The sequence below is a fragment of the Falco rusticolus genome, chromosome 2 (assembly GCF_015220075.1).
Source record: "Falco rusticolus isolate bFalRus1 chromosome 2, bFalRus1.pri, whole genome shotgun sequence".
Classification (NCBI taxonomy): domain Eukaryota; kingdom Metazoa; phylum Chordata; class Aves; order Falconiformes; family Falconidae; genus Falco; species Falco rusticolus.
In genome coordinates, this window is record NC_051188.1 from 28,974,963 (window position 1) to 28,989,483 (window position 14,521).

General features: G+C 46.1%; 1 protein-coding gene across 3 annotated transcripts; it reads left to right on the forward strand.

The window, feature by feature from the left end:
* The first annotated feature begins 2,344 nt into the window (after window positions 1-2,344).
* On the forward strand, window positions 2,345-11,735 carry LOC119143581 (fibrinogen-like protein 1). Of its 3 annotated transcripts, none has more exons than XM_037377966.1 (9): window positions 2,345-2,563; window positions 2,849-2,908; window positions 4,218-4,299; window positions 5,637-5,847; window positions 6,944-7,103; window positions 8,643-8,740; window positions 8,825-8,913; window positions 10,308-10,498; window positions 11,517-11,735. In XM_037377966.1, the coding sequence occupies exons 3-9, from the start codon at window positions 4,228-4,230 to the stop codon at window positions 11,704-11,706; spliced, it is 1,011 nt and encodes a 336-aa protein (XP_037233863.1). In that variant the 5' UTR covers window positions 2,345-2,563; window positions 2,849-2,908; window positions 4,218-4,227; the 3' UTR covers window positions 11,707-11,735. The 3 variants fall into 3 exon arrangements, with proteins under 3 accessions (XP_037233863.1, XP_037233864.1, XP_037233862.1); XM_037377967.1 differs by having other exon boundaries at window positions 2,849-2,897; XM_037377965.1 differs by having other exon boundaries at window positions 2,345-2,897.
* The last annotated feature ends 2,786 nt before the right edge of the window (window positions 11,736-14,521 follow it).

A 14,521-nucleotide genomic window follows, 5' to 3' on the forward strand; every position in this document is an offset into this window, starting at 1 on the left:
CTTTATTGTTAGATTTAAAAAAAAAGTTTCAGATCTCATACCATAATTTTATTTTTAAAAAATCGGCAGCCCATACTCCTCCAGAAGAGGTATAGTAGCTCACAAATCAAGAACCTGCAGGCCCCTGGTACCTCCACACTTGCAGTGCCTGCAGAGGACCCAGGTCCGCAGTCTCTCCCAGTGAGCAGCATGTCCGTTCGTAGAAGGTGGGATGTGACAGAGAAGTATAAAAGTAATGGCAAATGCATAAAGCACCTGGATTCAGTGCAAATGAGCTGTTTTTCTTGGAGCCAACTCCAGACTGCTCTGAATTTTCCTAGGGCACAGGTAGGCAGGCAGACTCTTGCTGGGAAAACCTCAGGTCTCTGCACCTCCTTCGGAGTCTGAAGCCGTCTGCCTCATTTCTTCCCTTCCCTCTTTAACAACAAACAAACCACGAGGAACTGGTCTTGGAAGAGTTTTGAGGTGCCACCACTGTCTTCCAGCTGCAGTGATGTCCCACTGGGCACTGGGGGAGTGAATGTTCATCAGGTGTCATCTTCGTGTCTTCATCCCAAGCCATTCTTTCTGGGAGAGCCCAGTGCCCTGCGACTGTAGGAGTATCAAGAGCTGCCCCACAGCCGCCCTCTTCATTCACATTTATCCAGCAGTTTGCATTCTTCCTGTGCTGGCTGTGCATTTAATGTGTGAATAATAGGCGTTTTATGACTGTTATTCAGCACCTACATACTTTTGCTGGAAGGAGGGTGGACGAGAGCAGGGCGGGGAGGTTTTTAGTTACTGAAACTGCTATTATTTGTTGACAAGATCACCGAGTATCTTAAGAAGAGGGAATTTGATCTCCTTCCAAGTAACTAAAAAGAAATTTGCACTGCAGAATATGTGTGAAGCGTATGTATTCCAGGGTAAAAAAAGAAGACCATTTACAGTCACATTGCCTAGGGATTTCAACATCTGTGAGGAAACAACAACAGGGATCACACAGTGTCCACATTCTTTACAATGACTTGATTATTTTAGCTCTGGGCCAGTGGAGCAGTACATGAATGCACCCTCCTGCTAGACCCACCTCACGTGAACTCAGCCTCATGACAATCCCTCTCTTGTACTTCAGGTATTCCTAAAACTTCATCTAGCCTGGGAAAATAAATTAATTGAGAAGCAGGTATGCAAGAAACATGTTCTAGCTGACTGACTTTTTCACATGCAGACTTTGGTGAGGCTAACACTGACGGAGTCCTAGAGACAGTGTGCGAGTGCCCCAGATGTCTTGCCCCTGAGAGGTGTTTGCTCCTGAAGGAGGGTGGGAGTTTGTGTCCTGCTCCTGCAAAGCTGCAGTCACATAACAGACATGTGAGTCCCACGGAGACTGCAGCTCCACTGCCTCTTCCCACCCAGGGACCAGCAGGACTTAGAGACGTGGGGCCCGATGCTCCTGGCCTTACAGCCCTGCAGATGGCTGTGAGGGCTGCTCACGCTGCCCGTACCGAGACTCCAACACTGCCACCACGGACCTGGGCCCGTCACCAATCCCATCTGGGACCTGGAGGTGCTCGCAGGCCGAGGAGGATGTTGGCCATCTAGGCAAGAGCACAAACTGGTGTGCAGCATCTCAAGCCCTGGCTGGCTGGCTCCAGCTGAGAAAGAGATGCTGCTGTGGATGAAGGTGCCGGGGGATGGTGTGCAGCCCCCTGTGCTCAGGTGTGTGGTACCCCAGCACCCTGCTGTTGGCTGTAGTCCCTGGCTGAAGTAGTGGGAGAAAGAGCTGAGTACCCACTAAGGAGGAGAGGAGACGTTTCACTCATTTCACAGCTGCCAAAACCAGCCTAAAACTAGGGGTAGAGAGCAAGTGAGAAGAAGAGCGCTGTTTACGTAATCCTTTGGCAGTGAAATGGGTCAGTGTTCTTGTGGGAGAGGAAGAATGTAGTTTTTAAGAAATAAACAGCATCACTGTAGTTGATAAAAGCTGGACTGTCCTGCTTTCCTGAAGGGTAACACAGAAGTTTACTGTGGGCTTATATGCCTTGTCTTTCGTCCTCACAGTTTCTCCTCTGAACACAGCACACTGAAATGGAACATTCCTGCTGTTTTCTTTAAAATAATCTGTAATTCCTTGGCTATAATGCAAAGGGAGGCACCCATCAGTTTGTTTGGGTTATTTTTTCTCTCTTCCACGAATGTCCTTGTTTATGTTAACTAGCAAATCTAATCAACCAGCTCAGAGGAGAGTTACACAACTGCAAACCTCCTGAGATTTCAGTGGAATAGCAAATCTTGCTTAATACCGCCCCCACCCCCCCGCCCCCACCCCCATTCTCTTCTCACTTCAGATTTGCAGCTCCTTTGGCGTTACAGCTGTGCTGTGCCTTTACATATAAACCAGATTAAACAGCAAAGGGAATGCTGAATGGAAAAGCTGTGTTATTTCCACCTTGCAGGACTTACTGAAATAAGCCTGGCTGTATCAAACATGAGATGAAACTCCCACAGGGAGCATTAGTCTGAGTGATTCATGTAAATGCTTAAAGAAGTCTGTCTTGTTTGAGCTTCCTAGTCAAATAAGGTGGGTAATGGTACGCAACCAGCAGAGCCCCTCTGCTTTGGAGAGCACTGCTGACAGAGACCTGTTGTTTATTCTTACTGGGAAGCAAGAGGATGAGTATTGGGTACCAACAGATACCCCGAGTTATGGGTAACTTTCACACGAGGAGCTGTGAGCGTCTTCTGTGGAACTGTCTAGTGCTGTGAAACGTTCTTCGTCTGCACCCTTGATGTGAGCCATCTGGAGGGGAAAAATCTCATCAACCTCTAGAAATGCAGCCAGGTTTATGATCACTTTCTTTTGCAGTTGACTTTTTAAGGGAGATAATCTCATCAGGAGGAGGTCTGAAGGAAAGGTGACTTACAGGTATGTGCATTTCATGTGTGTTGATTAAGGCATAGACGAAGTTGCTTGCTTTCCCTCCCGTCTGCACTGTCTGGTTGTCAGGAGCTGTGGCTCAAACCCATCCTTCCTGCTAACTTTTTGACTCCACCACATGCACCGCATGGGGCCTGATTCTGACCTCGGCACCAGTGCTGCAGCCCCAGCATGGCTGTGGGGCGGTGTGGGTGAACAGCACCAGCAGTCACAGATAGGGGAGTCCCCTGCTGCAACACTGAACTCCTCTCTATGAGCTGAAAGAATGCTGTGTGCTGGGGCACCCACCTGCACGACACCTTTTATGGGTGACTTCCATGGGGCACTTCTTCTCTTGGCTTGCTTTGGGCACTACCTGCCTGGCTTGGGGGATGGCTCCCCCGTCACAGCAGCTTCGCTGGCTCTGGAAGCAGCCCCAGCATCAGCTGCTGCAGGGATGCTAATAGAGCTGTAGCTGAAACAAAGCTTGTTGCTCAGAGTGGAAAGCTGGGTAGCCAAGTTTCTGCAGCACTTCCAGATGTGAAGCGGGGGAGCCGATTTTAGCTGATTTTTCAGATTTTTTTAATTCTGATTTCTTTGATGTATTTTTTCTAAAGCACCGTGCAACCACACTGCAAACAATTTGTACTGTTCACTCACGTTCAGCTGCATGTTCCCAGTGTCATTTGCTTAGCACTTTTTCTAGCCGAGGCTCTCCAACTGAAGCCATCTGTGTGCTCAGGCAGGTCAGCAGCAGAGATCTCTTCCACCGAAATCCAAGCAAAAACTATCCCATGCCCACTCAGTCCCATGTGTGACTTCTGATGTCGGCCTCTAAGGTAATCCCATCCTGACAGACTGCTCCATGGACTGAGGGGGGGCAATGCCTACAGTCACTCAAGAGGCAAAATTCCTCTTAGCTTTGTGGAGTTTGGACTGAGCAAGGACTGTGTGGTTTTGGCCAACCAGTTTGGCAAGGAGTGCTCCAAGGAGGTGTAATTGCTGAGTAACTTCCCATCTGCGTGGGCAGTCAGGAGAAGGGGCAGAGGCTGCCGGGGAGTTACGCTAGGTATTTATTTCTCCAGGGAAGCAGGAGCTTGGACCTAAACCTCAATATCCCTCTCAGCACACTGCACTGGTGCTTCAGCTTCCCCCTAACACGCATCTTTTACCTGTTTTTCTCCTTCCTGTAGTTTCAAGCAACCTCCTTAAATCCTGCAACATTTTTCTGGGGAATTAAACGTGATTGTGAGGGGGGACTAAGTTGTGAGAGGAACTAAAGAAACCTCCAGTGCAGCCTGTCAATGCTTCTTTTCAGGTCAAAAGAAATGAGTGCGATGATGCGTTTGCTGCTGCTGCTCCTTCTGGTCAGCTTCGGCTCGCCTGCACCCAGGTTTTCAGTGCGTATCTTTTACTGGTGTCTGTACAACCTCTCAGTGGTTTATGATTCCCAGCCATGTAGAGATAGGTGCATCCACAGAAGAGGGATGGAGACCTGCAAGAGCAGAGCAAAAAGGCATCTGCCTGCAGCTAAAGGAGGGTCACTCTTGTCCTGATAATAGAATAGTTTGCACACAAGGGGCTGTGCAGCTCTCTGGGTGACTAGACTGATATTGCCAAGAGTTATGAACAACAATAACAAAAGCCCTTTAAAAAAAGAAAGTAATTTTATGGCCAGTGAAGAAATATTCTACTCCATTCCCTCAGGGAAAACTGCCTTCATTTATTCAATGTGATTTAAAAAGCAGTAAGGGGAAGATGAGGTAGGCATGATCTGAGGCAACCTGTACTCTTCTGATGAGTAAATTTCTCTTGGGCCATCCCAACAAGGTACAGAACTTGGCAAGGAGAGTCCAGTGAGATAAGGGCTGTCTGCAGCAGGTCCCTGTGTGCCTCCAGCCTGGAAATGCTCCTCTGTGGAGGAAAACCAACAGGCCTAGGAAAAGGAAGAGGCAGCTGGATGGCCATGTTTGATCACACTCAGCAGTCTGCTGTCATGGGCAACTGCTTGTTTTGCTTGTACCTAGTACCGGTTCTGACCTGGTATCACTCAAGCCAGCTTGCTCAGGGTTAAAATAGCCAATTATTCTTATTGCACAGGTTTCCTTGGTTGTCTTGGAAGAGATTTTGCTCTGTTTTGTTGTGTTTTTAATGGAATAACACCAGCTGCACACTAGACTGCGGCTGAAAATGTTTATCCCAGCCAGTGTGTGTCAGATTATTGGTTATGGTAACGTAGCTTTGAAGTTATACCACTGTAGGCTCACTGCTTTCAGCTCATTTGTGTCAAATATCAGCCTTTTATCTTCCAGTTTTACATAAAGATGATTCTGGAACCTTGCTGGTTTGGCCTGGCTGCAGTGCAAGAACTGAGTTTCCCCCCTCTTATTACCCTGAGCATTTTCACAACTTCCAAACACTCCCCTTGAGTTCATTAAATGGGAGTCAAAATGAATGACTTTTTGTCCAGAGTAATTTTCTACATATCTGACCATATTCTGGGATGCTCTGAGCAGTGGCAAGATCATTGTAGAAAACTCATTTCCACTGGGTTCAACTCAACAGCCCACAACAGCATGGTTTGTGTATCTTAGGAAGGAACCGCCATGGAATGGTCTTGATCTGCAGAGGCAGTGGGACATGTTAGGGTCAAGAGGAGGCAGATACTCCTTCTCTCTGCCTCTCTGATTTCACCAGTGACTTAAGTGTGGGGATTTTTGTTTTATTTTCTCCACAGGAAAAAGATATCTGCCTCCTAGACAATAATAAATTAAGAAAAAGGTTAAACCAGCTTCAAGACTTGCTTTACTTATATGAACTGCAACTGAAGGACATCCTGGAGAACACTTACCACAGAACAAAAAGCGGGCTGTTCTCAGGCAACAGGAGCGTGCAGCATGAGATGCTCTTACCCACGACCAGTGGAAATTTGATAGTCTATGACCAAGGTACAGTTTGCAGTGGTGTGTGTGGAAATTTCAGCTTCCCATAATGTTTGTTTCTCCCTGCAGTGTCCCATGCGTCATATTTTATTTCTGCTTAAAGTTATAGAATGTGTAAAGGTGGATTGTGTTTTTAAATGCAGTCAGATACATGAGAAGGAGGGGGGCAGACTGGCTGCCCTGGTACCAGCAGACATCCCCCAGAGCCAGTCAGCTGGGCCAGCTTTAGGCAGCTACTGCCCAGGTACAACGCAGACACCTGCAGATGGCTTCTCACCTGGGACTCTGGTGCACAGAGGAACAGGCTCCTCTCAGATGTTTTCCATCAGGCCTACTTTAGACATCTCCTTTAGGAAGAGATGGGTCTTGCTCTTGAAAAGCTCATTTTCCCCGAGTGACTTATGGGAGCCCAGAGTGCCTAGCTCAGCTGTGGGCACTGAAACCTGTTTTGAAGAGCGCAGCCTCCTTGCTCCTCAGCTACTCCACCACCTCTGCAGCACAGCAGTGGGCATGCATACCCGCTTCCCTGGTGTCAGTTTAAGAACATGGTCATAACTGGAATCGTGGCCTGTGGCCAAGATTTTACCCTTCCTGGGCATTGCATTGAAAGTGTGAGGCATTCTCCTGATACAGCCCTGATGGAGCTGGTCACAGGAGCTTAGCCCCTTCCAGTAGAGATTTCAGGCCCCAATCCAACCTGAAGTACAGCTGAGATTACCTTCCACACGGAAATCAGTTTCCCTGCAACTGATCTTGCTGACAGAGCCAATGCCTGTCCAGCGCTGCTCCCATGCTATGGCCCCAGCCTAAGCTGCAGCCACCCCGTACCTCACCAAAGATTTGGGAGTGACTCCCTCAGAGGGCATGGCTGTAAAGGCTCTCAAGCTTTGCTACCCTATGTCAAGCCCAGCAGTTGGCAAACCAGCGTTGCTACTACCTTACTGAGCCATTTGCTTTGGCTTTGCAGGGCTTGCAGGGCCATCCGCAGGCTGGCCAAGTGTCCTTGTCCCATACAGCCCCTCAGTGATGCCTTCCCTTGGCTGCACGTACCCCTTTGCTTTCCCCCCTCCCCATATAACAAACCCATACTGTTCTGCCCTAGATTGCTCCGCAGTGTATAATCGTCAGAAGGCCAAAACCGGCTACTACCGGATAAGGCCCAGAGCAGACCGAGAGCCTTTCCTGGCATACTGTGACATGTCTGATGGGGGGGGGTGGACCGTCATTCAGCGGCGGAGTAACGGCAAGGAGAATTTCAACAGGTGGGTGCATTGTGGTTGCATCAACAGGGCTTGCAGCCAGGTCTCCAGCTCCCAGCCCCGGTCCCACTGCCTGGCAAAACCCTGCGTTTGAGAAGCAGGGTATGCTACGCTATACTTTAGCAATGATAATTCTGCATTAGGACAACCTGGTGCTACAGGTTTGTAGCAGGAGGCCATTTTCAAAATGGACCTACAAAGGCTTTTCCATGGCTTCTCTGCATTTGAGTAAGTGTGTACGTGTGTACATACTTGTTTTATCATTATTGGAGATAGCCGAAGGCTCCGAATTGGCAGGTATCTGCTGTCAGTTCATAGACTGAGATCTGTTGAACCTATTACCTGTTCTCGTATCAGGAATTCCATTCAGCATGGTGTAACATTTATTCATCAACATATTTCAAAAAGATGTCAAACCACTGGTCCAGATTGTCCTTTCTCTGTGCAAAATCCCAGAGAGGTGACTTTCACTTGGAGACCTCCAGGAGGAGAGACGCTCTGGTAGCACAGTAAAGAAGGAACATCCCCATGCAGATCACAGCACACACAATTTCAGGGCATGTCCAGTGCCTCCTACAGTGAGTGCAGTCCATTGCAAAGCTACCTCAACTGACTCTCAGGCTTGCTCAGAGAGTGGTAACCATCTAGCCATGGTACTTCAGGTCTCAGCATCAGTGAACGAAAAACATACTGAAGAGGAGCATTGACTAGTGTGTACATTAATATCCCTAATAACATGAGGGAGGGAATAAACACGGGATTACTAAAACTGGAAATGATGGTACACAGGTTGTATAGGTAGTATAGAAGTATCAAAGATAATACATAAATAACAGAGCAGATTTTAAGAGAATGAAATTATGAGAAGAATGTAACAGCAGGAGATTTCTCTCAGGAAGATGAAGCCAGAGAATGGTGATGAAAAGTGAGTATATATCTTTGAAGGACAAGTTGCCACATTGAAACAGTAATCCTGGAAAAAAACCAGAGGTGAGAGTCAATGAATAAAAAATACATTTAAATGGAACAGGAGCTCAAAACAAACACAGATATTTTCCTTTAAACTTCCTCTGCAAGCTTCTACTTGCAGCTTCTATGCAATTTCTGATTCTTCACCATACCACATCATACATTTTAGATTGCCACGTATTTTAGACTGCAATATTTGTTCCCAGCCAGGAGTGCATTTGAATTATGACTTGCTGAAGAACAGTATCAGATGCTTTGCTGAAGACCAGTATGACAGCTGCTGCTTTCCCTTTCCATCTAACTGACACCCTCAACCTGTGAGCACTGCATCTGGCAGTTGGAAGGTTTGATCCCAGTATATGTGTGTGCACAGGTTTAGCAGGAGAAGCAGCTGTGAGCTGTATTTACTTCTAAAGTGGAGTGACAAATCTCAGCTCAGCTTGCTATGGATCAGGTACTTTTAGAAAACAATGTCTAGAGATACAGATGAAGTTTTACTTGTTACCATAGCCAAGTGTCACAAACTGTCTAATTCCCTCATGCGCTGAAATTGGTATTTGTATCTCACTGCAGGAAATGGGATGATTACAAACTGGGATTTGGGAAATTCCAGGGCAAGAATGATGAATACTGGCTGGGCAATGACCACATCCATGACCTGCTCGCTAGAGGTGCAAGTATTTTCCCTCCACAGATTTCTTTCCAATTTGCGTGAGATAGCTCATCCATCTAACAAGACACCACTTTGTGTTTAGGAGAGTGCTCATTAAAGATTGACCTGATGGACTGGCAAGGGGAAAGACGTTATGCAGTTTATGAAAATTTCCAGCTTGCAAATGAGCAGGTAAGAAATTGAGAGTGGTGATCTGCTTGGTTTGTCTGTGAGGTTGGGGCATCTGCATATGCAGCATCAGACTTCAGTATCAGGGTTGTAATTACAGTGTTGCAAAACTTACCTGCTCTGGTTCCCTGGGATTCCAGGTTTGGCTGTTTGACAAACAGCCCTGGGAGCAGGGACCTAAGCCTGGGACTGCTTCCTCACAACCACTGAGTGCCCAAGCCAGCAGGTCACCTCTGTGTGTGCTCTTTTGCTAACTCAGCTGCTGCACGGAGGGCAGCTCTCCGCCACAGGGCGCAGGGATTCCCACATTCATTTGCCTCCAGCCCCATGGTCTTCTGTGAGGTAAGAGACAAGGGTTTGAACCTCTGCAATGAAACTGAACCCTGTTTTCCTGCTTCCTAGGAGAGTGTTTCAGGCTGTCACATAAAAGGCAATTGCCAGAACAAACTCTACTTTGTTTTAAAAGAAAACAGTGAACTGTAATCCAAGCTTTGGAAGAGCAGTTATAAGTTCCTATCTTGAAGAAAGGTACCTGTACTACTACACTTGGTGCTACGGACACAGAAGACCCAAAGACAGACACATCCCTGTATTTTCATGTTTGCTTCTAGCTTTAGACGGTGTCACGCTCAGTATTAGTGCTGTTCTTTGCAGGCTTGCCTGTCTGAACACACCATGCCTAAGTGGCCCAAATACCCAGGGACATGAGTTCCATTGCATGGACCAGTCCTAGTTCCAACTCCATGACCACTCCAGAAATTTATGCATTACATTCAGTTTGCCATTAGTTTTCTTATGAAAAGTTTGAACAGCTTCATTTTAATACCTTACTGCTATTTTTCATAAACAAAAGTGGAATATGATGACAGGAAAAAGCCCACACCACAAAAGTAATCATCCATCTTACATCAAACATCTCTTAGATCTGTTAGCCGTGCACAATGGAACTATTCTTCTAAGTATTCCTACCAGGACTAGACCATTTAGCTAGAAATCAGATGGCTTCTAGTTCCTGGAAGAGCAAAATTCCTAAGGAGTTATTCTAGCTGAACAACTGACCAGTTTATGAAGGCAACTACTTGGCACAGTTTTCTGCCAGGTTGTTCTTGATGAGCTAGGAAGAGCCTTCCAGCTTGTTGTATAGTGCATCAAATGTTTATTGAAAGACAACAAAGCCTGAAGCCTGTTGTAGCAGCAGCTACTAGCAATCCCTTCTGGAAGTTTAAACCCCGCATTGATCTACACTAGGATCATTAAAGCACGGGGCCAAAACTCACCCTTGACTTCAACAGTCTTGCCTTTGACAGTGGATACAATGGCCAGAGAAAAGTTGATCTCAAAAGTGGGAGGAAGGGCAGAAAGAGCTGATAACAAAGACGTTTCACATGTTCTTGCAGGACAATTACAGGTTATGGTTTGGCACCTACTCTGGTAACGCTGGCGACGCTCTGTCTGGTGGGAGCAATTTTGAAGATCAGTGGTCAGCCTCTCACAGAGGGATGCAGTTCACCACATCTGACAAGGACCACGATCGATTCCTGGCAGGCAACTGTGCATCAGAGAACAAGGGCGGTTGGTGGTTTAACAGGTATGGAAAACAGTTGATTCCTCTTGGATGCATAGGGTGTGGGTGGCTGTACAGCCGAGAGCACTTGCCTGCCTTACAGCAGCTGGAGGTTGCTGTGTGCATTTGCCACCTCACACAGTCAAATCTAAGATGTTCAGACCTACAGATCCTCAAAGGAAAGCAATCTCCTTCTTTCACTATGAAGCAAAGCAGGTCAGTTGCATTCATTTTAAGAAAATGGGTCATAATAAATGCACAGGGGGGAATGACCTGGAAGGAAAAGAGCTCAAATAAAATTCCTTTAAGTGCTTTGGGTTATATCCCAGGAAAGAAAACAATGGTAGCCACTGCAAGGTGAAGTGTGTATGAAGGACATTTCTCTGTTGTGGAGCATGTCTAGGGGGTGAGTTACCCCTTGTTAGTCCTGATGGTATGTTTGCTAGTTGGGCATACCTCACACATCAACAGATAGGGGCTCAGGTTCACCAGCCCTGGACACACTGCTCTCAGGTTTTTTCAGCTTTAGTGCAGAATGAGCCCCTTCTTTGACCAGGCCCTCATCACATACAAACTGAAATCACTAGAGCTACAAGAATGTACATCAATAGTGGGATTTACCTTGATTAAAAGACATCTGCATTTTTAGGTGCCAATACGTAGCCGCCTACACTTGAGCTGCAGCCTACTAAGTGGCACTACACCGCTCTGTTTAGGCAACTGAACTGAGTCCCTAGTTAATACACTTGGAGGAGTCAACAGGTTGAATTATCTGACCAGCATAGGTGTCTACGTTAGGATGACCCACATACTTCTCTGGGTTCCACTAAATGCATTAACCAGATTCCCACAGGCTAATGCAGGACTTTAGATAACCAGTTCAGTACAGACAGATACATCTAGGTGTCTGAATTTGTCAGTGAATCCCGCCCTGGTATTTCTAAATGTATGATGTGTGAAAACTGTACTTCACTGTAATGATGCAATATCTTCCCACACTAAACCTAATTTCCCTTTTTTCCCTTTCCTACATTGTTACAAGGTGCCACGCCGTAAACCTCAATGGAAGATACTACAGAACAGGGAAGTACAATGGATCCCATGACAATGGCGTGGTTTGGTCTACATGGCATGGGATGTGGTACTCGCTAAAATACTCGGCCATGAAAATCAGGGCTCCGTTCTTTGTTGACAGCGAGAGTGGAGATGGTGAGAACGGTCAGGGCAGCTGAAACCTGCTGCTTTGGAAAGAAAAAAGTACAGGCTGAAAAGAATTGTGTAAATTAATAGCCAGCCCTCTGCTGCTGCCAATTGACAAACCTGCACTGTGATAACTGGAGTTGCACCTGTTTGTATGAGCTGAAGCTAATGCTGCAAGTTATTTGAGCACAGCCAGCCAACAATTTAATGGAAAACATATGGATCTTAGTCATGGAAGAGTCACAGTTTTCTTTTTCAGTGATTTTCAGGACTTCATTGCTAAGCGTTTTTGAAAAGCATTCTGGACCTTGAATGATCAAGAATGTTCTTTTAGCTATTTGTACTCTTCAAGATCTTTCTCATCTTGATTTTAACTGTCCGCAGCTCAGTTACCAGAACTTAAGAACAGAAACAACAAGTTGATGGGGAATTGGAATTAATCTGGTGTCTCTTCGCTAGTGCTTTGATCTGAATCAGCAGAGTTTTTTTAAGCAGCTCTCCCTATGGTTCCCAATTGCCACACTTCAGTTGCAAAATGCTTCTGGAGTGTGTGAAACCGAACCAGTGGATGCACATGCTCCAGTTGCTAACGTGCATCCAGGCTAAGGCTATGTCAGAGTAAACCCCCACAACGTGGACAGTGTGGACACTGGGTTTCCTTGCCAACAGCTTCCCACTGCAGATACGCTTCTATAGCACACCGTGATACATTAAAGCAGACAGAGACAGCGCTGCCAACCAGGCTTAAGCCCCAGGTGAAAATTAGGCAGATTTTACTACATTTAAGACAAGCACAAATATTCTTAGGAGTTCATATAATGCAGTCATGATTCATTTGTACATTCTCGTGGAGTGAGGGGAATCAGTAAGTGGAAAGTGGTTGAACTGTAAGGCACACTGACTTCATTGTCTCATTGGAGTGAAAGAAAGAGCAACACAAATGACTGACAGAAGTGGAATACTGAAAATTTATTTTCCACAAGTTTTTAATAACAACTATTAAAAATGAACAGTAATATTAGCTTGATGTAAATCATTTAACTACCATGTTGCAGAATGAGCCTTTTTTAAAAAAAATAATATTTACAATCATGTATTAAACTGGTAGTTATTTTCCATTTACTTGCTTTCAGATCCATACATATTGTAATTTGTATTATATATCCATAAAGGGTGAAATAAAACCATCTGAGTAGGATTTAACACTTTGTATTTGGTTTTCAACAGTACAAACTTGAACAGAAATTTGGATGAAAATCTTGGTAAAGCTCATAATGTGAGAAATGCATTCTTTTGGCATTGACTCTAGTGCTTTTGCACCTGCTGTTCTGGATAGTTGAGTGGGTCTGCAAGGTAAGTTTAATTTCCATGGCTCAAGCTGTCCTGGACAAATGCAGAAACATGTGCAGGTTCAGTGTGAAACTTGGTTTGGTTCCTCTGCTTTGTCAAGAGGTAAACCCTGCTCTCACTTCTTCCTAAACATCCCAGTGACTGCAAAGGTGAACACTGGAGCACAATGGGCCAGCGCTCCAGGGAACCATGCTCCTGAAGCCTGTGCCCTGGCAAGGCTGCACTGCTGCTCTCTTCCCAAGCATTGGCATGTACCCACATGGAACGAAACTTGCACTATGCCCCTGAAATGAGGTTGCCCTTGTGAAGAAACCACTGCGAACAGCCAGCACTTACTATTTCCTTTCTGATCCCTAATTCTCTATTTTGCTATGGTAAAATCTTAGTGCCAGGTTGTAACTGCATGTTGGGAACGTAAGGAATCACTTTGCACATGTTGTAACCGTGGGGCCACAGATGCAGTGCTGAGGGCAGTAAGGACAATTTTTGTCTAGGCAGAAGACACAGAGAAACACGAGTGAAATAAGTTAATGCCTTCTGGCAGATGATGCTCAATCCCATTCTTCAGTAGAAGGCTAGGGAAGCAAGATAAAGATTACAGACTGGTGATGCTTGACTCTGTATGCTGGAAATCAACTACAGCACCAAAGAGACAGCGTTAGTGGTTTGCCAGTTCACTGAGCAGGCAATAAGCCATCTGATAATAGAGCATCAAGCTGGAAATAAAAGTCCACAAGGCTTGGTCAGACAACTGTTACCCAGTCCAGCTCCCCAGTGAGTGTGCAGTAAGTGATGTAAAGCCCAGAGTACAGAGCCTCTTCCCCCTTCTATGTTAATATGGAGAGGCAGGCATTATATTTGGACTGCCTTCAGCCAGCATGAATATGTGAAGGTGCTTTTTTTTCTCTTTCTCTGAGAGAGAAAGGGACCAAGATCTGACAGGCTGGGAGGGAAGGGGTCTGCCTTGCTGCCTTAGATGCAAGATGTACCTAAGTACATGTAGTGCATTACAGTAGCTGTTCTGAACACAGTTCGACCCCGAGACAAGGTTTCAGGAAGCAGCATCTGGCTTAAGAGTGAGGGTCCCCCTCCTCTGCCACGCAGGGAACCCCCTTGGATATGCAGAGGTCACAGGGCTTTGTGTAGGACCCTGCAACTCCCACAGCAAACCCCAGGAAGTGTTTCAGAAGTCTCTTTACCTTAATAAACAGGGTAAAATGCCACTAGCTAAGAACTTATTTGATCTGAAGGCTACTGCCAAGCTCAGATCACTCCCACTGAGGGTTAGGAGACTGCTTGCTGAATGTTGCTGTGCTGTACATTTGATCTCCTGTTTCTCCAGGGCCTCCCGTGCTGAGAGGCTCATGGAAGCTGTAAATATTGTAGCCCTGTAGCTCCAGCGCTGACAGATCACTGCTTCAGGGCAAATGTTCTTGACACTGTGGAGTTTACCTTAGTACAGGGGTGGTAAGTAACCTGAGCAGCAATTGCTTCAGA

Excerpts from the sequence above, each read along its gene's own strand:
- LOC119143581 (XM_037377965.1), top strand. The coding sequence starts at position 4,228 with ATGAGTGCGATGATGCGTTTGCTGCTGCTGCTCCTTCTGGTCAGCTTC. Across the intron at positions 5,848-6,943 it reads TTTGATAGTCTATGACCAAG|ATTGCTCCGCAGTGTATAAT; the intron begins GTACAGTTTGCA and ends GTTCTGCCCTAG. Across the intron at positions 8,741-8,824 it reads CCATGACCTGCTCGCTAGAG|GAGAGTGCTCATTAAAGATT; the intron begins GTGCAAGTATTT and ends CTTTGTGTTTAG.